General features: G+C 46.0%; 1 protein-coding gene across 1 annotated transcript in view; it reads left to right on the top strand.

The window, feature by feature from the left end:
* Positions 1-22,262, top strand: part of FRS3 (fibroblast growth factor receptor substrate 3) — a 99,232-nt gene that overhangs the window by 53,476 nt on the left and 23,494 nt on the right. The window contains exon 4 of the mRNA XM_086920389.1: positions 13,960-14,121. Within this exon, the coding sequence (XP_086776515.1) occupies positions 13,960-14,121 (162 nt within the window). The remainder of the gene's footprint in view (positions 1-13,959; positions 14,122-22,262) is intronic.

The following is a 22,262-nucleotide window of genomic DNA, read 5'->3' as shown; positions in this document are numbered from 1 at the left end:
GGATTGCACCGCCTCCCCGACGAGGAGCAACCGCCGATGATGAAGCATGACATCCTTCGGGGTGTGTGAGGCCAATCCATCCAACAAAATGGATGCCCTTGGGTGTCAAATCCACACCTTTGGTCACGCCAACCAATCTTCCCTCTAGTCACGCTCAGGAACATGCTGATCACTGTTCTCACAAGGGCTCGAAGTAAATGAAGACAGCCTGGAAATGCAGCAAATAAACAGCGCCGCACTTCCAGGCCATCTTCATTTACATGCAGTTAGAGGCATTCGCGCCCCCCTGGGAACCCATTCACGCCCCCCAAGGGGGGGGCGCGCCCCACAGTTTGAAGACCTCTGTGTTAGGGGATGCATTGTGGCTTGTGATTCTGAAACAACCTATCCAGTAAAACATTGTGGGTGTGTTCCACCTGTGGAGTTTGTACCTCACATTGAGCACTGTTCAATACTTGATACTGTGTCACTTGTAATCTTTGATTCAATAAGCATTCCCGGAAGGGCTGCTTATGCAGTCTGGCATTACGCACAATGCGAGATAACATGCCTAAAAGTTGCTTTACTTTCCTCACTTTCAGCCATTTTGATATCTGGCAAAGCAGATGCTGATGGATACTTCCATCCGCTGATTCTTCATGATTTGCAGGTGACAGATAGGTGGTGCCATCGGGCTCCGCAGCAGCCACAACCTGCCTCCACAACAGCTGCATATGTACACCATACCTATGCACTGACATCAATTCCTTTCTTTCCACGTCCTTCATCACCTCCAGCGAAGTTCTTCTGAACCGCGTCAGTGTGCGAAATTATATGCTTCCCTGGAACCTGTTCACTTACCCCAGTTTCTTTCTTTCAGAGCCTTTCCATGTGGATATGGCTGTTCGCTCCCAACTTTGTTGGTTATACCAACACTCTTAGGCAAACTACCTCTTAATCTCGATAGTGTTCCACGGGAAATGTCTCCTCTGCCAAGACGTTAGGCTTTAAGCTGTGCTGCAACACTTGGAAGCAGATGTGCGGCACTGACCAACACTACATTTGCTGTGCTATCTAGGTTCCAGTCACTATTCTTGAGTCAAACTACAAATGATCCCGGATTCACCCAAAGATGATCAAATAGGAGGTATTGAAGCTTTATGTTGCAGCATACAGAAAGCGGGGAAGATCACATTTGGCACAACAGTCAAATCACATAGCCTTTCTCGTGCCAAGCTGAAGGATCATTCTATGATGAATTCCTGACCCTTCTATGACTAATTCCTGACCCATTCCAAGTCCTTGGATAAGTCGAAGTCCAAATGTCTGAACTGTGGTGGTGGAGTGAGCTAAAGAATGGTGATGGATTAAACCCAGATCAGTTGACTGGGGGTGAGGGTTTGATTTGCTCAAACGCTCCGTCCATCATCCCCTTTGGTATCGCTTTGTTCGCCCTAAGTTGGCAGGTTATGCCCAGACCTGGGTCCCTTGCTCACTCTATCACTGGATTCAAGATAGCCTGGCTGATGAGGATTATGAATCCGAAACCGGTCCCAGGATGCTTGTTTCCGTTCCAGGGAAGAAATGGCTTGGCAGTTCGGGCTGGACTGTTCCCATGAGGCACAGGGTCAGACTGATTTGCATATGGCCATGTCTGAACTGGGGTGGCGGAGTGAGCTAAAGAATGGTAATGGAATAAACCCAGATCTGTTGACTGGAGGTGAGTGTTTATTTTGCTCGAATGCTCCGTCCATCACCTTAGGCATCCCGAAGTCCAAATCAAGCCATACATGCAAAAAGGTAGAGCCGGACTAATCTTCCCCTCTCCACTCAGGGGAGAAACTGCAACATTCCAAGGATGCGACTCTGAGGGTGTTGTCCGAGCCCGTCTCGAGGCTGGCACTAATGCGCTCTGTGTTTCTAATGCCATTGTTGACTATGCAGTAGACAGAGGCCATGCTACAGATTTTTAAGGAGAAGCTGACTCCATCTGGAGCTCCTTTGGGTCCTATGCAGCTGCTTGGGCTCCTGGTTACACTTCTGCCAGCAATCCCTACCTTGTTGCCAGCTGACCAAGTTAGGCTCTCTACTGGCTCATTTCTAGCACTGGCTCATTCCCCCAGTCCAGCCCCAGAAGCCACACTGGTATTGTGCGCTCTGGCCCGTACTAGAGTGCCTGCACCAGATTTGGCCCTGACCCTCTTTTCCAATCTAGAGCCAGTGGCTGGCTATCCAGGGCCCATGTCTTGCAGTGAGATGATTAAAGCACAGCCTCCAATCTTTGATGATCCCCAGCCTCTTATTCGACGCCAGTACTACTGGAGGCCCTCTTTTGCTCCAATTGGAATACAGTTCAAGGGCTCCAAAATGTTACATGTGGTGATGATGATGATGAAGCAGACAACTTTGTCCACAAATCATTATACTAACAATAGCTAATCTTGATTTCCAAAATGCTACTCACTTAGACACCTCTCCTGAGACTACATTATCTGAAAGGGCCACCAAGGAAGGCCTGCCACGGCCCGTACTATGAGTACCATGGAACTAGACACACCCTACCAGCAACTATATCTTTTAAGTTCACAGGGTAAAATGTGTGACTTGCTGTTGGGGACTTTTAGTTTTATCCTCACTGCTGTGGTGGTTTGCCTTCTGCTGGACTATATTACATTTTTGCTGCCAAGCAATTTGGCACTGTTGGCTGAAAGCATGATTACTTTGCATTGATTGTGAATCCAAGGCTCTGCAGTAGCACTGTTGGTTGGTGAATGTGGTTTTTGCATTTTTGCATTTGGCTTATTCATTGTCATTCGAGGGGTGTGAATATTGCATATCCCAACTAAAGAAGCCTTGGGTGAATGTGTGAAGTGACCAAGGTTTGGGTTAGACTGTTTCTATGAGAAGCAAGGTTAGTACTGATTTGCATTAGGTGGGGCTCTGGGGCTGGTTTAGAGTTTGATGGACACATACTCTGTTGGGACGGAGTACCCTGTCGGCCAAACTCAAGGTCTGCCTGCCCAATTTTGAGTCAGGCAGACCACAGTTTTTTTGCCGATGAAGTGGAATTTACTCTGTCAGCGTAAGACTTTCTTTGATGGCTCACCAGAGTAGATGCCATCAGAAGTAAGCCATCTTACTGTCTGGCCTATTTGGGGAAGACGATCAGATAATTTTTTTGTAAAATTGTTTTACCGGTCTGTCAAGTCATGTACATCCTAGCTTTTATTTTAAAGTCAACAAGGGCACCCTTACGAGTCAGCAAAGGACCTCGGGGGAACATATTTACGAAAACAGTGGTCCCATGCATTATCAAAATTCAGACAGTAATCAATATAGACACAATGGATACTATATTGGTTTTGGACATATCCAGCCGGACAGAGGTCTCAATCTTTTACTTATTCTCAAAAAATCCACAAGAATTTCCTTCAACGATTCTTCGTAGTGGGGCACAAGTCTGTGCCCTACCACATACAGATTGGCACAGTGAAGAATGTTACAAACCAAAAACACAAGGCTTTTAGGCAAAAACTTCAGATTCCTGTAGATAAAAATGCAACAGAAATTCCAGTCGGTCGTTGTGTCTTCCTAGTAATGATTACTAGGAAGACACAACGACCGACTGATCCGGACTATCTTCCCAAAAACGCGATCGAGCACATTACAGACGCGTTTTCATCAGACTCCCCGATTGTTGGATGCAGAGTCCACTCCACTCTTCGAATACTTGTTAGTGTCCTGCCCTGCAATTTTAGGGTGGGTGCTATTGGCTACAAAGGTGTATATTGTTTAGGCATTATCAATGTCCTGATGATGATCCCCATGATTAGATAGCGGGATCGAAACGCCGTCGACTTTTATGTACACCATATACCTATAATGTAAACCATGTGTTATATGTTTGTAATGGTGTGACTGGAATTTTTGTTGCATTTTTATCTACAGGAATCTGAAGTTTTTGCCTAAAAGCCTGGTGTTTTCTGTTTGTAACATTCTTCACTATGCCAGCAAGGGAGGGTGCATCGGTCGAGAAGTTAGAAAAATAGTTTGTCACCCCATTAATAAACAGGGAGAACAGGATAGGAGCTAACACACACCCCTGCCTAACCCCTTTAGAGACCTCAAACCTATCTGTCACCTCACCCGGCTTGCCCCATCGGACTTTGGCATAAGTATTCGCATGCATGTTGATAAGTAGAGCCACCTGCTCTTTGGGCATTCCCACAACTTAGTCCCAGGTACTAGGTCGAAAGCAGACCTAAGGTCAACAAAGGCCGCAAAAAGCAAACCCCCCTCCCTAAGAGTACCACTTTCCAATATAGGAGCATGAACCTAAATACCTGTTCGAGGGTACCCATGTGTGAACGAAAGCCTGCCTGTAACGGCGTTAAGATATCAAAATCCGACATCCAGCACTGTATACGACCCAAAAGAAGACTGGCCACAATTTTTTGAACCGCGTCAATAAGACTAATTGGGCGATAATTAGCCGGTGCGGAACGGTCGCCTTTCTTATAAATTGGCAGGATTTCGGCCCCCAACCACGAATCGGGAACCACTGCTCCTTTCGCAAGGGCATTAGCTAATAGAGTCAGATAAGGGACCCATAGATCGTAATCTTGTTTGAACATGTCTGCAGGAACACAATCAGGTCCCGGTGCCTTACCACTAGGAATTGCCTTTAGGACCGCCTTTACTTCACTAGTGGCAAATACCAAGGCTTCATCACACTTAATGCACGGATTTAAGGCAGTAGTATTAATCTTAACTTTGAATTGATTGCCAAAATTAAAGATCCACTGCTCTGGCTCCACAGAGTTAGAAGGAACCAAGTCTTGAGGACGGTTGTCCCATTTAAGGTAATGCCAGAATTTAGTCATATTACGCCCCTGACAAACCTGAAGCAACCCCCTCCAGCAATCCTCATCCCAATTCCTTTTTGCTGAATGCTGGGCAGCCTTATATGAAGCCCTGCAGCAACGAATAGCATCCGGGGCTCTGGATTTTATGGCTGAAAGTAAGGATCTTTGAGCCTGTCTACATACATTGTTAAACCATGTGCAGGGTCTCAGCTCCCTGTTCCTAAAATTGGGTGGAAGGCCCTTAACAAATATTAATTTGAGCTTTGAGAAAAAGTCGCTATGTATATTAGAAATGTTGTCAATAAGCTCAGCCTGCGACCCGAAACTATTGATTTTGTCAAGTGTGGTAGTAAGCAAACTCCTGATCCGAGACAATGCACCCGCATTAATGGCTATTTACGGCCATCTTACCCTTCTTTCACTTCAGCCTGGACTATAGGGCTGTCAACCATATTAGGCTCAGAAAAACTATTATCTTTTATAGAAAGGACTAGGGGGTTGTGGTCGCTTTCAGCTCTACACATGACCTCCATGTCTATCAAACCAGACCACATCTCTAAGTTTACCATAATATAATCTATACGGGACCCAGATCTTCCATTATCGTATGTCACTGCCCCTAACCTATCTGACTTCAATCTACCATTGGCTGCCCTCATGCCCTTATCCAGGCACAACCCCTTCATGAACAGAGCAGCTTGTGTCCATTTCTTGATGGGTAATAGCTCCAGCCGAGGGATACCCCACAATGAATCCTCAGCCTCTTAGAGCTTCCCATCATCCGTACCTAGGGGCTCGAAGCAAGTGTTAAAATCCCCCATCACCACCCTATTTACACTGTTTGGTAGAGAGCGTAAAAAACTCTCCAGTAAGTGAGCGACCGGGGAACATTTCCTCCCTGGAAGACCCCTCAAATAAATGTTAATAAAAATAGCATCAAGCCCCTTCGTAGAGCTTACCCGAATTGCCATGATGTCTGGACTATCAATCGGGATCTCCACCACTGTCACTCCCTCACGTTGGCGTACCCAGATTGTCAAGCCTCCTACCGGTCTACCCCTTGCACCTTTCACTGCTGGTCTTGAGAAATTCAGAAAGCCTGAACGATAAACAGGGTTTAAAGCCCAAGTTTCCTCAAAAAACCAAATGTCAGATTTATCAATATAGCTAGCCCAGTCAGGTAGCCTTAGTTTGGTTTCCAAGCCAGCTATATTCCAAGAGGAAGCCTTCGCATTGGAATAACCGGGTTAAGAACCTCCACCCGGCAACCCTCGGCATCGACAGGAATGAAACTGTTTATATTGGGAATAGAATTTAGACACGGGGTGATGTGGAGAAGGGCCGAGTCCGGCATCTGCATTGCAAGACTACATTCGGAGCCCCCAGAGGCAAAGGGCAGACACCCAGGTAGTAAAGGCTTATTCCGAACCTTCCCTTCCCCAAGTAAGTCAATTTCATCTAGAGTCGATAGCGGGACAAATCGATTATGTGTGGAAATAGAGTGACTGAACTGGGTATTAAATTGGTTAAGCCTGAGACGGTGACGCTCGCTCCTGGATACCGGGTTCCAAGTGCTAAGATGAGGGTCAAACCACTTCATCGAGAGCAAAGGTATACCCATATTTGATCTCGGATAGAAGTGGCATAAGCTGTGCGATTGTATCCCTCCCTCCCTACCACTCTCCCATCCTTCGCAAATATACGGTACGGCTCTGGGATCTCTAAAATTTACAATCTCGCAATCCCCTACTCGGTCCTTACGTCTACTACCCAGCCAGCTGACCTTCCTTACAAGTAAAATCTTCCCATTGATATGGGCTGGGAGAGGCCTAAAATTGCTGAGCCAAAAGATGACTTTATTCTTCAGCTCCCTATGATTTTCCAGTTTACCCTGTGACCACTCTGGTACTCCTGACAGGATTACAGTATGTGGGGCTGAGTCAGGTGGAAGATCAATAGTGAGCATTTTTGCCTTCCTACCTGCATTTTCGACAGCTGCCCTCTCATTATGGGTAACTACTTCTGCCACTAAGGGTGGTTCTTGCTCCTGCCTTCCCACACACCGTAGCACTTCGACTCTCTTGTTGTCAGAAGTGCTAGAGTTGTCTACCCCTAAATTGCCCTTCCTATCAAACTGGCTTTGGCTGGTGGGCGCTGTAGGAAGGAGGTTTATGGAGCCAGTTACTGTATCAGTACCTGAGTCCAAGATTTTATCTCCCACAGCTGGACACTTGGAGACCTTGTCTCGACTCACAACCTTTTCTAGGGCCGTAGTATTGGTCTTAACAATTTTTTCCAAGTTCCCCAAGTTTATGTGAATCCGTTTAATCCTCTCGAAAAGAAGGAGCATCAGAGACTTCATGAGGTGCTCTATTTGACCCAATAGTTTATCAAGAGCCTGAACTGACAAATCGTCGGGAATCCTATTAACTGAGGCTAAGGGAGAATTTGTCATAATGGCAGCTCCCTCAAGAGGCGTAGTAGCAGAAGCACTACCCGGGATAGTAGTTTTAAAAACTTTAGGACACCTACCCCTCTGTGCGACTCCCCCTCACTTTCTTTTCCCGTGTTTGGCCGGTGTAGCAGCAGCTCTGGTGTGGTCTTTAGTATAATGGGAGCTACGGTAGAACAATCAGTAGATACAGCGGATACATCCACAGCAGTGCTAATGTTCAATCGAGTTACTTCCTTGGAAGAGTGTGAGGAAGAAAGGTCCGGCGTAACTGCATCCCTTATGGTACCCATTGAACAGCGCTTATTAAAAATAGGTTCAAGTGAGAGTCTCTTCTCTGTAAGAGCTATCTCTCGTTCCAGCACGACAGCTGCCCGAGTTATAAACGGGTCCATAGTTCTGGAAATAGACCCACCCGTATTGCTAGCAGCATTGACTTTCCCCCTACCTTTCCCAGAAGTAGATGACATTATGGGACCTCCACATAGATAGTAATCGAGGAATACCCAAGTAAGGAGTAGTACAGGGCGATGGCACAACCTAAAAAGCCTAGACACTTAGTACGCTAAACAAAAAACAGAATAACCTAGATATCAGGGATAACCAATACAAAGCCACAATACTGAGTATAGGGGGCAAACCTTAGTGAGTAGAATGGACAAGGAACAAATATTAAGAAAAATACAATAAATAAAAGAGGGGTGGCCAAGCCCAGCCTCATCCAGCCCCGGACGGCCACAGGCGGCCCGCCCTTTGCCCGGCGCAACCCGCGCGCGATCCCGCAACGCGGGGGCTGCCCGAAGTTTAAAGCGTCTCCGGGCGCAGGTATGAAGGCGTCAAACAGCGCCGCAAAGGATCCAGGGTAGTTGAGTCCCCCACTCGGCGGCCGCAGGTGTAGGTAAAGCGGCAGTGGGGGGACTCACAGGGCAGGGGAGAGCGTCCAGCTCCAACAACACAAGCAGGTACGAAGAGTGAAAGGTCCCAAATGAAAGAGTAGCAACATATCACATTTAGCGGAAAATAAAAATAAACTATGGAAATGTTTTACAGCCAGCTGTAATGTTTCAAGGAGCCTTACAACAGTTTCTGTCAGTGTATAAAGATGTACCCAGGGCTGGAGGACATTTCTAAATTTGGCAGTGAGTGTTAACCGCATCGCTGCTGCGGTGATTTTTGCGCTGTGCGGCATTTTTTAAAATTACCGCGATACATGACGAGCTCAGCTCGTCATCCGCACACGTCACCCATGGCTGATGACGAGCTGAGCTCGTCATCAGCATCGAAGGGGTTAAAGCTACCACCATTCCTGCATGTACTCCTGTCATTTAAATCCGAGAACAGACGCTTTGTCTAGAGTGGCACAGTGGGTGAAAAACGGTAGTTTGAAATGCTACTCCGATGGATTGCCTGTGGTTAGACTATTTGGAGGCATTTTTCCCTTCACCTTTTGAATGTTTGGTTGACAGGAGTATTTATGGAGAGTGGAGTAGCTTTACTAGCCTACTTCTGCCAATGTTTTTGAATTCTTAAAAGTAGGACATTTGCATCCATTCAAAGAGCACTTCAGTGGGAGCAGGTTTTCTAGTTTTTTGGTAAATTAGGCACTAAAGGGCACATTTAGAAAGAAGTGGTGCAGTGCATCGCAGCAAGTTATGTTACTGTGTTGCGTCACCTGAAGAGAGCAGAACTGTGCCATATCTTCAAAGAAATGGTACAGTTCTGCTCTCTTGATGCACTGGTGCACTTTAGGCTGCCTAGCAGCAACACAGGCACTTTTGCGCCATAGCACAAGGGTGTCTGTGTTATGTTCTGGATATTTTTAGGCAGGAAGGGGTACTTTCCTGCACAAAAACTATCCTTGGAGTTTTTTCCTCTTTGTATGTGTGCTACGTAATTCAGTACACATGGTGAAAGGAAATAAAGCAGAGAAATAGATATTTCTCCTCATTACGACAGCCTCAGGCAGGCATGCCATTTTGGCACAAACACATTCCAACATTGTGTTTGGATTAAAATCCATTAGTAGCTGCACGGGGACGCCCATGGAACGCCTACCTGACACAAAGTAACACAAGGCAGCGAGCGCAGAGCAGGGTTGCGCACTCTTATAAAGCCATGCAAATCAACATTTACTTGTCTTTGTAAATACCAAAAAGTATTTTGTGTTGTGGCTGCGTCAGTAAAGTGACGCGACCACGACACAAAATTGTTATAAATCTGGGCATGAGTATTTGTAATTTATTGATCCAAAAATGAGGAGTTAAAACCTCTGAAATTAGGATGACAAGAAAAATTGACAGACATAGCACACCTGACTCGAGGCCTTAATACCTCACAACCTCACTTTCAGTGACTTACAGGTCTTCTTCAAAAGCCCCTGGTGAAGATTAAGTAAATGGGGTTGCATTCCATGTGGGTGTAATGTTATACTTGTGGGGTTCGTCTCCATGTATAATGTGGAAACTCAGTGAGTGGGGAATTAAATGATCAGCAAAGTTTAAAGGGTCTGCACTGTATACTCCAATTCCTCCCCTCCCCTTCCTCAGCCTACTCAGACCCCCCTTCCATCCCAGTTCATTATCCTATGAACTGCTTACGTGGTCCTGCTAATGAAACCTCAAAGTTGTTTTGAGAGTTTTTGGTGTCTGGATCCTGGTCTCTGGTTGGATTTGAGTGCCATTGGTGATGAACTCCAGAAGAGCTGCCTGAACCTGTAATCTATACGACTACATTTTGGATTTCAGGAATGTGAGCGATCGTGAGTCACAGCTCAGAGATGCAGACAGGCGATGCAGACAGGCGATGCAGACAGGCGATGCAGACAGGCGATGCAGACAGGCAGACAGGCAGGCAGGCGAGACAGGCAGGCAGGCGAGACAGACAGGCAGGCGAGACAGACAGGCAGGCGAGACAGACAGACAGGCGAGACAGACAGGCGAGCGATAACCCTACATACACACACACACACACACCTACCTACATACACGCACACACACACCTACCTACATACACGCACACACACACCTACCTACATACACGCACACACACACCTACCTACATACACGCACACACACACCTACCTACATACACGCACACACACACCTACCTACATACACGCACACACACCTACCTACATACACGCACACACCTACCTACATACACGCACACACACACCTACCTACATGCACACACACCTACCTACATGCACACACCTACCTGCACACACACACACCTACCTACACGCACACACACCTACCTACCTACATACACGCACACACCTACCTACATACACGCACACACACCTACCTACATACACGCACACACACACCTACCTACATGCACACACACCTACCTACATGCACACACCTACCTGCACACACACACACCTACCTACACGCACACACACACCTACCTACCTACATACACGCACGCACACACACACACCTACCTACATACACGCACACACACCCACCTACCTACCTACATGCACACACACACCCACCTACCTACCTACATGCACACACACACCCACCTACCTACCTACATGCACGCACACACACACCCACCTACCTACCTACATGCACGCACACACACACACACCTACCTACATGCACGCACACACACACCTACCTACATGCACGCACACACACACCTACCTACCTACATGCACACACACACACCTACCTACATACACGCACACACACCTACCTACATACACGCACGCACACACACCTACCTACACGCACGCACACACACCTACCTACATACACGCACGCACACCTACCTACATACACGCACACACACCTACCTACATACACGCACACACACACACCTACCTACATACAAGCACACACACACCTACCTACATACACGCACACACACCTACCTACCTACACGCACACACACCTACCTACACGCACACACACCTACCTACACGCACACACACCTACCTACACGCACACACACCTACCTACACGCACACACACCTACCTACACGCACACACACCTACCTACACGCACACACACACACCTACCTACACGCACACACACACCTACCTACATACACGCACACACACCTACCTACATACACGCACACACCTACCTACATGCACACACCCACCTACATGCACACACCCACCCACCTACCTACATGCACACACACACCTACCTACACGCACACACACACCTACCTACACGCACACACACCTACCTACATACACGCACACACACACCTACCTACATACACGCACACACCTACCTACATGCACGCACACACCCACCTACCTACCTACATGCACGCACACACACACACCTACCTACCTACATGCACACACACACCTACCTACACGCACACACCCACCTACCTACCTACATACACGCACACACACACCTACCTACATACACACACACACACCTACCTACACGCACACACACCTACCTACATACACGCACGCACACACCTACCTACCTACATGCACACACACACCTACCTACACGCACACACCCACCTACCTACCTACATACACGCACACACACACCTACCTACATACACGCACGCACACCTACCTACACGCACACACACACCTACCTACACGCACGCACACACACACCTACCTACATACACGCACACACCTACCTACATGCACACACCCACCTACCTACCTACATGCACGCACACACACCTACCTACATACACGCACCTACCTACATACACACCTACCTACATGCACGCACACACACACCTACCTACATGCACGCACACACACCTACCTACATACACGCACACACACCTACCTACATGCACACACACACCTACCTACATACACACACACCTACCTACATACACACCTACCTACATGCACGCACACACACACACACCTACCTACATACACGCACACACACCTACCTACATGCACGCACACACACCTACCTACATACACGCACACACACCTACCTACATACACGCACACACACCTACCTACATACACACCTACATACACGCACACACACACACCTACCTACATACACGCACACACACGTACCTACACGCACACACACACCTACCTACATACATGCACACACACACCTACCTACATACACGCACACACACACCTACCTACATACACGCACACACCTACCTACATGCACGCACACACCTACCTACATACACGCACACACACCTACCTACATACACGCACACACACCTACCTACATACACGCACACACACACCTACCTACATACACGCACACACACACCTACCTACATACACGCACACACACACCTAAACACACACCTAAACACACACCTAAACACACACCTAAACACACACCTAAACACACACCTAAACACACACCTAAACACACACCTAAACACACACCTAAACACACACCTAAACACACACCTAAACACACACCTAAACACACACCTAAACACACACCTAAACACACACCTAAACACACACCTAAACACACACCTAAACACACACCTAAACACACACCTAAACACACACCTAAACACACACCTAAACACACACCTAAACACACACCTAAACACACACCTAAACACACACCTAAACACACACCTAAACACACACCTAAACACACACACTTACACACCTACACACAGCTCCCCCTTAATGGCTAGTAAATCACATGTTTAAAACCATATGCTCCAATACCTATACACAGCTCTTATTTGTCAGTTACCTTGCTAAAGGGTATGTGGCAGGCTTCCAGTTATCAACTACGAATTCAGCAGAGAAAATATTCATGCAGCCACCACTCCTGACATTTTGTCATTAAGTTTTAGTGTATGTGCTTTTGATAGTCTTTGAAAGTTCCATGTTTACCACTATAGATTATGCCATAATAATTGCATCTTTAATGGCACTATTTTTATGGATGTATGTATTAACTTTATAAAGTGATCGTAACTACAAAGAAATGTAGCACAGTAATTTAGAAAGTCCAATGAGGCCGAATCATGAGGGAAGAATGGAAATGGGAAAATGTCATGCCAGTAGCTGGGTTAGAAGTTCCTTAATCAACCCCTTCGGTTGTTTGATTTTATTTTTTATAAAATAATGTTTCTAAAGAACTGTGGTAGGGAGAAACTTATTACCAGTCAGGAATGAAGGTTGTGATTTCCTGCAAGTTGTTCCATGGCATGTACCCACGAAATGCCTCACGAGACCTAAAAAGTGCTGTAAGATATTTTTGTTAAAGAACTACTGAGCATCTCTGTAGTTTTCTCCAACTGAAGTCTGTGCAATAGCATCCGAGATTGAGGTTTAACTGTCCAGAGTTGAGGCTAAACACAGCACCTAGAGAGCACTACATCTATGACTGGGGGTTAGCGGTCCCTATTCAAGACCATAGTGTTTGCGATCGAAAAGACTCCAGCAAGAGCTTTAACATCTGCCTTTCCCTACCATTGGTATGACGGTGCAGTGTGTGGTTGAGATGTACGGACCCTACTTGCACTATAGTATCTGTGATGGAGGTGTAACGAGAGCACAGTTGGAGCTGGAGCATCTGTGTGACTGAGGTGGAATTAATTCCAGCTGAGGTTGTGGAATGGACATGAACGAGGCTAGAATGCATAAATGGGTACCTCGAGATAGAAGAGAAACGTTCTCTAAATTTACTGTTTCATCTCTACAGGTATCTTCGCGTTCAAGTGCTCTCGAGCTGAGGAGATCTTCAATTTACTGCAGGAGCTTATGCAATGTAACAGTATCAATGTGGTGGAGGAGCCGGTCATCATTACCAGGAATACTCACCCGGGAGATCTCGATATGCCGCGTACACCACAGACACCAAGCAGTAAGTAAAGTATTTAGAGTAGTGCGTATGCAATACTGCCCTCGTTCTCGCAGGTGACAAACAGGAGCGTGTACAGGGACATGGTGGAGGAATGTTAGACTTCAGCTGGATCAAAAGAGTTTGCTGTGCAGCAGCTGACCGGCAGGAACATTTAGGAAGTACCTGCATAGCCCCTCGTTCTCTTTTGGGTTGTATTGGCGTCAGTTGTTGATTGGTCCTAATATGTTAAGAAAAGATGTTCTGAAATCTAAATACCAGTTTTGGAGAATATACTGTAGCCTTGCAGTGCCTATGCCAGAAAGGGATCATTTTCAACATGGTTAGGTTTTTGTACAAATAATTATTCAGAAACAGCAGTGATTTAGTGTGAGATTAATTTTCTTGCATTTTATTTTTATGAAAGTTATTTATATCTTCTTACAGGGGATTAGATTTTTGGTAGTCTTAGTTGGTGCTGGTGAAAGCTTTACAATTGCAATAGAGTTTAAAGTGTTTGCCCGGCCAGCACAGCACATCATTTATTTGAAGCCTTTTTATCGATTTTGGTGTAGTGTTCCCTGCTAGGTATCAGGTGAGAATATGTTCCGCTGTGTGGGTGGCCTCTTGAAGACTGCATATGGAAGCTCGAGTCATTGATGGCGGACTGGCGCTGGCTCGGGATCCCCCAAAAAAGATGCACAATCATCCCGACTACCCATTGGCCTACTACTTTCTCTACTCTTTCCCATGGCCACTGAAATGTCACTTCCTATTACTGCAAAGCTGTACGTAGACCTATCTCACATTTATTGGCTTTATTAGTAAGCACTTCTGGTTTTTTTTTCACAACCAATTTTATTGAGCAAATGAGTATCAAGAATGTGGTATCTCCACACACCAAGATCACCACAACAATATCAATGTAGCAATTACATAGACAGCAAAGGATGGAGTAGACTCGAAATAGGCTCAGTATAAAAACTCCCCAGCAACCTACCCTAACCCACAACTCTGCCCCCCCCGCTCCAAACACCCCCCCAACCCCCCCTACCGCACGTGTATAGAAAGCAACAGATAAGGAAATGTAAAAAGAATAAGCAGGTGTAATGCCACCAGGGCTTTGCCGCTTCAGGCCAAAATCGTCACTGTGATCAAATGTCCTCTTCCTGCTCCGCCGGGGGGTCCAAGGACAGGCCACGGTAGTCGGCCCAACGCTTCCAGACCTTGTAGTGTTTGCGCGCGCAGCCCCTCGCCTCATATATCGGCCTCTCCAGACCCATAAAATAATCCAGCCCAGCCTTCCATGCAGACAGGGGGGGGGCCCTCACTGACTTCCATGCCCGGGCCAGGTCCCGCTTAGCCACCACCAGCCCCAAGAGCAACAGGTGACGCTTATATATGTTGCCCCCAACCCCTTCCATAATATGCAGTAGGCCCAGCCGGTGGGTACGAGGAAGGTCCCAGCCCAGGACCTCAGCCAGGCAACTCCACACACCCCTCCAGAACCCAGTCGGCCACACGACCACACCGTGTGCAGCAGGGAACCGGGCACCACCCCACAACGCAGGCACTCCGGGGATGCAATTAAACCAGCCTTCCACAAACGTTCACGCGTATAATAAGCGCGGTGCAAGTATTTAAATTGAATCAGCCGGAGCCGGACTGCTATAGCGGTTCCGCGTGGGGATTCCAGCGCCTCCCTCCAATCGTCCTCATCGAGGGGGCCCACGTCTACCTCCCACACCTCCCGAAGGGAGTGCAGGGTGGAGGAGCAATGAATAACAAGTGTCTGATAGATCCTAGAGACCTTCCTGTCCCCCAGGTCCCCCATAAACACTTTGGCCTCAACCGGGCTAAACTCCGGCAGGGAGTCGAGGCCGGCGATGCTCGGGGCGAGGGCAGTAAGCACTTCTGTTTTGATACAGTGTTTTTGTTGAAAACACAATTTCCCCGTTTTCCCTCTACTTCTGCTTTGTTGTCATCCTATTTATTTCCAGGTTTCTCTGAACCTTTTATCAGTTAAAATCAAAATTTTAAATTCTTAGTAGACTCGTGTGATTGGATAGGGAACATAGCGCAGTTTAAAAATATTTATTTTTGTTTTTTAAAACGTTTTATTTTCAGGGGAGAAAACGGTCATTAAGGCAAAAAAGAAGTTGCGGGGATCTATTGGCTGAATCGAAACACAGATGACGTTATTTATAAAGACTGAGGCTTTTGATAGTTCTGTGATCTAGAATAATGGACGTTGCTGTGTGCTTGTAGTGTATTGATTGGTTATTGCTGTCCGACATAGATGAAGGCTGTATAGGTAAATGTTCTAAAATGAATCCACTAGATGGCGCTAAAGACTGAAGAGACGCTTGAATTTTGGAGGTTTTGCTCTTTTGGAGTTGGTTAAAATAATTGTATTGCATTATAGGTACTTTTTTTTAGCGATATGACGTTTAAAGCGAGCTAATAAGAATGACTAGACTAAATATTTAATAAATTAGTACATTTGGATTCTAGATGTTGATCGGGCTGTTTAAGAATAATAATGAATAACAACTTTAGAAGCAATTTTTCAAAAGCCGAGGAGAGACAAGCCGAACCACAACTGTCTGCTGGAGGATGTTATTTATTTAAGATTTGGCTTGGTGCATGTGTTACAAAATGCTACTTTCAAATGTTTAACATTTGGAATAAAGTTTTAAGTATTTATCGAGTTATTATGACTCTGGAGCAGGCGCGCAACACCCATTGGTCTCACGGGGCTTCAGCGAACCCCCCCCCCCCCCCCGTCGTGTGTGTCAACCTGGGCTGGCACGTCTTCGCGGGCTGCCTAGCATCTTAATTTCTATTATACAAAACGAGAGCCAATACTGGAGTATCAATTCATCAACTAATCAATTTCAAAGAAAGCTGCTTTGATTTAAGCAAAAACAACCTGTTTTTCTTTTACACCATACAAGTTTATTCTATTTTAGTAAACGTTCTTTTTTCTTTTTTGGCACACTATTCGTCGTGCATGGAAAATACAAAATACAAAATGCAATAAGTTTTATATACAATATATACATACAAATGAATACACAATTTCAAACACACTTGGCCATACATTCACACACAGACCATTCAAAACAACTGACAATAAGAAAACAGTGCGTCCAGGCATCGGTCAATAAATCAGTGGAAAATATTTCTTTTCATATTTTTGCGATCAATTGTAGTTGTAGTTGTCACAAGATCTCTCATGAACCCAAATAAATGCAACGACTGTTCCAAAGTGATAATAGTGGTAATAGTGGTTCACACGGCTGGAGCCCTCGAGGGCTCCAGCCGTGTGAACCATGCACACCACCTAAGGAGAAGGACTGACGCCTTGCTCCCACATCGCAAAGGAGCGGTCGCCCACAAAACTAATGACAGAGCAGCGAGTTTGAAGCTGTTCGCCAGCGGCTGCTGTGATTACATCTATTGGGAAATACAATTTCACTTTGGAAACTCACCTGCCCGCCATTGATTGTGTTTTTGACTATTGGATTAAGAACCAATCCAGTCCTGAGGAGAACCCCACAAAAATTAAAGGGGTTTGAAACGCGTCGACCAGTTTTTTGTCCCGCATCTGGTCACTATTATCACTTTGGAACAGTCGTTGCATTTATTTGGGTTCATGAGAGATCTTGTGACATTGTAGCACTGTCCTGAGCCAGCAAAGCATAAGGTAGAACAGACGTCCCAGAAGATCTTGCTTGCTAAGAGAAGGACTGCATTCGGCAACCTGACCAAAGCAGAACCAGAGAATCAGTATACAGTTCAGTGGAATGTACTGGCACACCCTACTGGGCCAGAATTCAAAGCCAACCTGGACAAGAACCTACATGATGAGAAACATTTCAGCCATCTTACGATTGTCAGTGGAGCAAATGAATGCATGATTCAGATTTAAAAAATCTTTATTTCGATTCAGTTAGAACCATAAAAGATAAAAATAAAATCACTTTTCAATTGTTCAAATACAGTTGATGGTAATTACAATTGCTATACATCATGGTACGGACATTTTTTTTTTAAAGAGAGAATGTCAACAATACAACATACCCCCACTATCGCTAATAAAACCATATACTATACAATAAATACATAAAATATAGTCATTAAGTAATTATAAAATCATTTACGTCCAATCCAATAGCCTCTTTTTCCGTTATTTTGTTAATGTACATATATGAGCCTCAAAACTCAATGTGCAAAATCATAAAGTGCTGTGTGCCAGGTCAAATGGTGTGTATGCAAGTTTTATTGGGATTAAAACCTTTTGACAACCATAATATCCGCTATCAAAGCTGTAGCCCAACTTTAGCTCTTATAAGGCTTACATTAAATAAGTATCTCCTTACGCTAAAGACAATTGGTTACGATGTATCCTTTTTCAAAATTCTTTCTGCCTCTTTGCAGAACCTGGTATTCATATTTTTACAAATGGGTTTTATCCATTTCTTCCTGCGTTTATCATACAATGGGCAGAAAAATAGTACATGCAAATCATCTTCTTTAATCTCACTTTGACATGATGCACACCATTCATTATTTTCCCTATCGCGGTTGCTACTCCCATCTAGCTTTATTAGCGTTTGTTTGTAGCACACCATAGCTAAACTTCATATATATAGATTGGATTTAGCTAATTGCTGGCGCACCACGTCCATGAAAGGCTCAACATTAGCAACATCTTTAAAAAGAAGGAACCAAGCTGTTAGTATCTATACAGTGGAACTGTGTAAGACACTATTTTGTATGTAGGCCCAAAAAGTTGATTTTAGCAGTTTCCTTGAGGGTGATACTAGCTGGGTCGGATCTTCCCAAAAATGAGCTAGGCCCAGCTTGGTAAACCAGGAAGAAATATGCTTGAGCCACGGGTTTTGTCCTGCAGAGATCATTCTTCAGAATCTCCTCCAGGCCTTCCCTATAATGTTTCAACTCTGTAGTTGTCCAGAGTCTTACCCAGATTAAGAGAGGTCTTAGTATAGCATAATAATCAGTGTGTTTGACATACAAATCCATAATAATCGAATTAGATGTGTTTGTGTTGGGAGGGTTAGTAGTTTTCTACATTTGTTTTCCCCCAATTCAAAGCTCTTTAGGTCTCGCCTATTAATCCCGCAAGGGTTAATAGACGAGAGTATAGAGGCTCATTCAAGGTCTGAAACCATCGCACGGATTACGTCGAGTGCATGTGCACATGCACACACGTTTTTAACATTTGCTCCCAAGCCGCCTGCCTCCGAGAGCTTCACTTCAAAGGCATCCAGTCCCCCGGCCCCTGCTTCAAACTTCACGGCCGTCAGGCCGTGTCTCGCATTTCTCCTCCCCCTCCCCACAGCAATGCCAAGAGCTTGTTTTTTTCAGCTCGCCTCTGTCCTGTCGTCTCCCAGCGCTGCTGGAAGTTACCTCTCTGTGCTGACAAACATCAGTCCCACACTTTCGTTTGCTACACCTCCCCGATACTCAATTGTCACCTTTGCCTCATATAATGTAACGTTTGCTTTTAGAACATGCCCACTTGTAATTTTCCCCTCATGTAACGCTACCGTTTCTATGGTGAAGTGCTCTGACGCCTTCGGATAAAGTCCGCGCTATATAAAAACGCATAAATAAGTAAATAAAATAACCGCGGGACTCCCCGCCTCGCTCCACTTTCGATGCGATCTTCACACCTCTCGGGAACATTCCTCTTGTCACCCCAACCCCGCAGCTCCACTCCCGACAGCCAAGGCGCTAGCATTGGCGCTGCTTACTGGTATTATTATGCTGCTGCAGTCTCCACCGAAGCTACATTTCCAAACAATTGGGACTTTTCACACCGCTTCAGACTTCTTGGCGCTCAGAAAAGGAGCACTTCTTCCTATCTCAAATCTACATTTTTCGTACTGTTTAGAACAGTTACCAGTTGCTTACTACCTTCACACTCCCACACATTCACACATCTTTTGTAAGTAAACAAACAATGACTTCACTTACAATTCTCCATTGGCTTTGTTTCTGGACGGAGCGCCGCAGGGAGATGCAGGCTGCGGTGGAAACGATGCCGCCCCCCCCCCCCCCACCACCACCATATCCAGCACAACTTGTGCTTGTTACAAATAGAATCCGAACATGCATTTTTACCTTTGTGTTCTCACAAGTCCACATAACATTTAAAACATTACTATAGTGCTGTATTGGTTTTGTTTCTGTGCCCTTACTGTACACACAAATGCATTATGTTGCATTTAAATGCATTGACTTTCTTGTTTTCATTGCCATGGTGGCCTGTGAAACTTCTCAGATAGTGCACTTGAATAACTGCTCGTTGCTTACTGAATTGTCTCCTCAACCGATACTTAAGTTTTCTACTCCTCTCTCCTTCACAGTTTGTTTTTCTCTCACAATCTCGCTCTGCCCCTTTCATCTATCCTCTCATTTTCACTCTGTCTCTCTCTTGCACTTTCGCCTCCTTCTTGGCCGTTTTCACCCTCTGTCTTCATCTTGTCTTATTTGGTTTCTGTATGTTTAGTCAGTGGGCACTCGACCCGAAGGTGTCAGAGCGCTTGACATAATACCCTGAGGGTGCAAGGAAGTAGGTGTCTCCAATGATTCACTGCAAGATGTGATATTGTAGGAGTTGAGAGCTCTTACTTATTGTGGTTGTACACGGATAGGAAGAAACAGTGCAGGTTTTCATGGACAGTGCTGTGGTGTATTTTTATCATGCATTCATATCACCCAAGCGACAGAGATTGCTGTGTGATGATGCTCCAATTAATAGGGGACGTGGCCGAAGTCTGTCCAGCAGGCCTCTCTCCACAGCACAGTTTAAAGAAAACAGTGATCCAAATATTGAAAACGAGCATTTGCAAAGCAATAGGTCTTGTTGTGCCTTTCTGCCCTCTGCATCACCACATCATCACTCAGCGCTACCCCAGCATCACTCAGCACCACCACATTATCACTCAGCACCACCACATTATCACTCAGCACCACCACATTATCACTCAGCACCACCACAGTTTCACTCAGCACCACCACATTATCACTCTGCACCACCACATTATCACTCTGCACCACCACATTTTCACTCTGCACCACCACATTATCACTCTGCACCACCACATTATCACTCTGCACCACCACATTATCACTCTGCACCACCACATTATCACTCTGCACCACCACATTATCACTCTGCACCACCACATTATCACTCTGCACCACCACATTATCACTCTGCACCACCACATTATCACTCTGCACCACCACATTATCACTCTGCACCACCACATTATCACTCTGCACCACCACATTATCACTCTGCACCACCACATTATCACTCTGCACCACCACATTATCACTCTGCACCACCACATTATCACTCTGCACCACCACATCATCACTCTGCACCACCACATCATCACTCTGCACCACCACATTATCACTCTGCACCACCACATTATCACTCTGCACCACCACATTATCACTCTGCACCACCACATTATCACTCTGCACCACCACATTATCACTCTGCACCACCACATTATCACTCTGCACCACCACATTATCACTCTGCACCACCACATTATCACTCTGCACCACCACATTATCACTCTGCACCACCACATTATCCCTCTGCACCACCACATTATCCCTCTGCACCACCACATTATCCCTCTGCACCACCACATTATCACTCTGCACCACCACATTATCACTCTGCACCACCACATTATCACTCTGCACCACCACATCACCACTCAGCGCCACCACAGCACCACTCAGCGCCACCACAGCATCACTCAGCAGCATCACTCGGCGCTACCCTAGCACCACTCAGCACCACCCTAGCACCACTCAGCACCACTTGGCGCCACCCCAGCAACACTCAGCGTCACCACAGCACCACTCAGCATCACATCATCGCACAGTGCTACCCCAGCATCAATCAGCACCACCACATTATCACTCAGCACCACTCAGCAGCACCACCACAGCACCACCACAGCACCACCACAGCACCACCTCAGCACCACTACAGCACCACCACAGCACAAATCAGCACCACCACAGCATCACTCAGCATCACCACATCATCGCACAGTGCTACCCCAGCATCAATCAGCACCACCACATTATCAATCAGCACC

This window comes from Lissotriton vulgaris, chromosome 5, assembly GCF_964263255.1.
Source record: "Lissotriton vulgaris chromosome 5, aLisVul1.2, whole genome shotgun sequence".
NCBI classification, from domain to species: Eukaryota; Metazoa; Chordata; class Amphibia; order Caudata; family Salamandridae; genus Lissotriton; species Lissotriton vulgaris.
The sequence above is the reverse complement of the archived record's forward strand: the minus strand, read 5'-3'. Positions and strand labels throughout refer to the sequence as shown.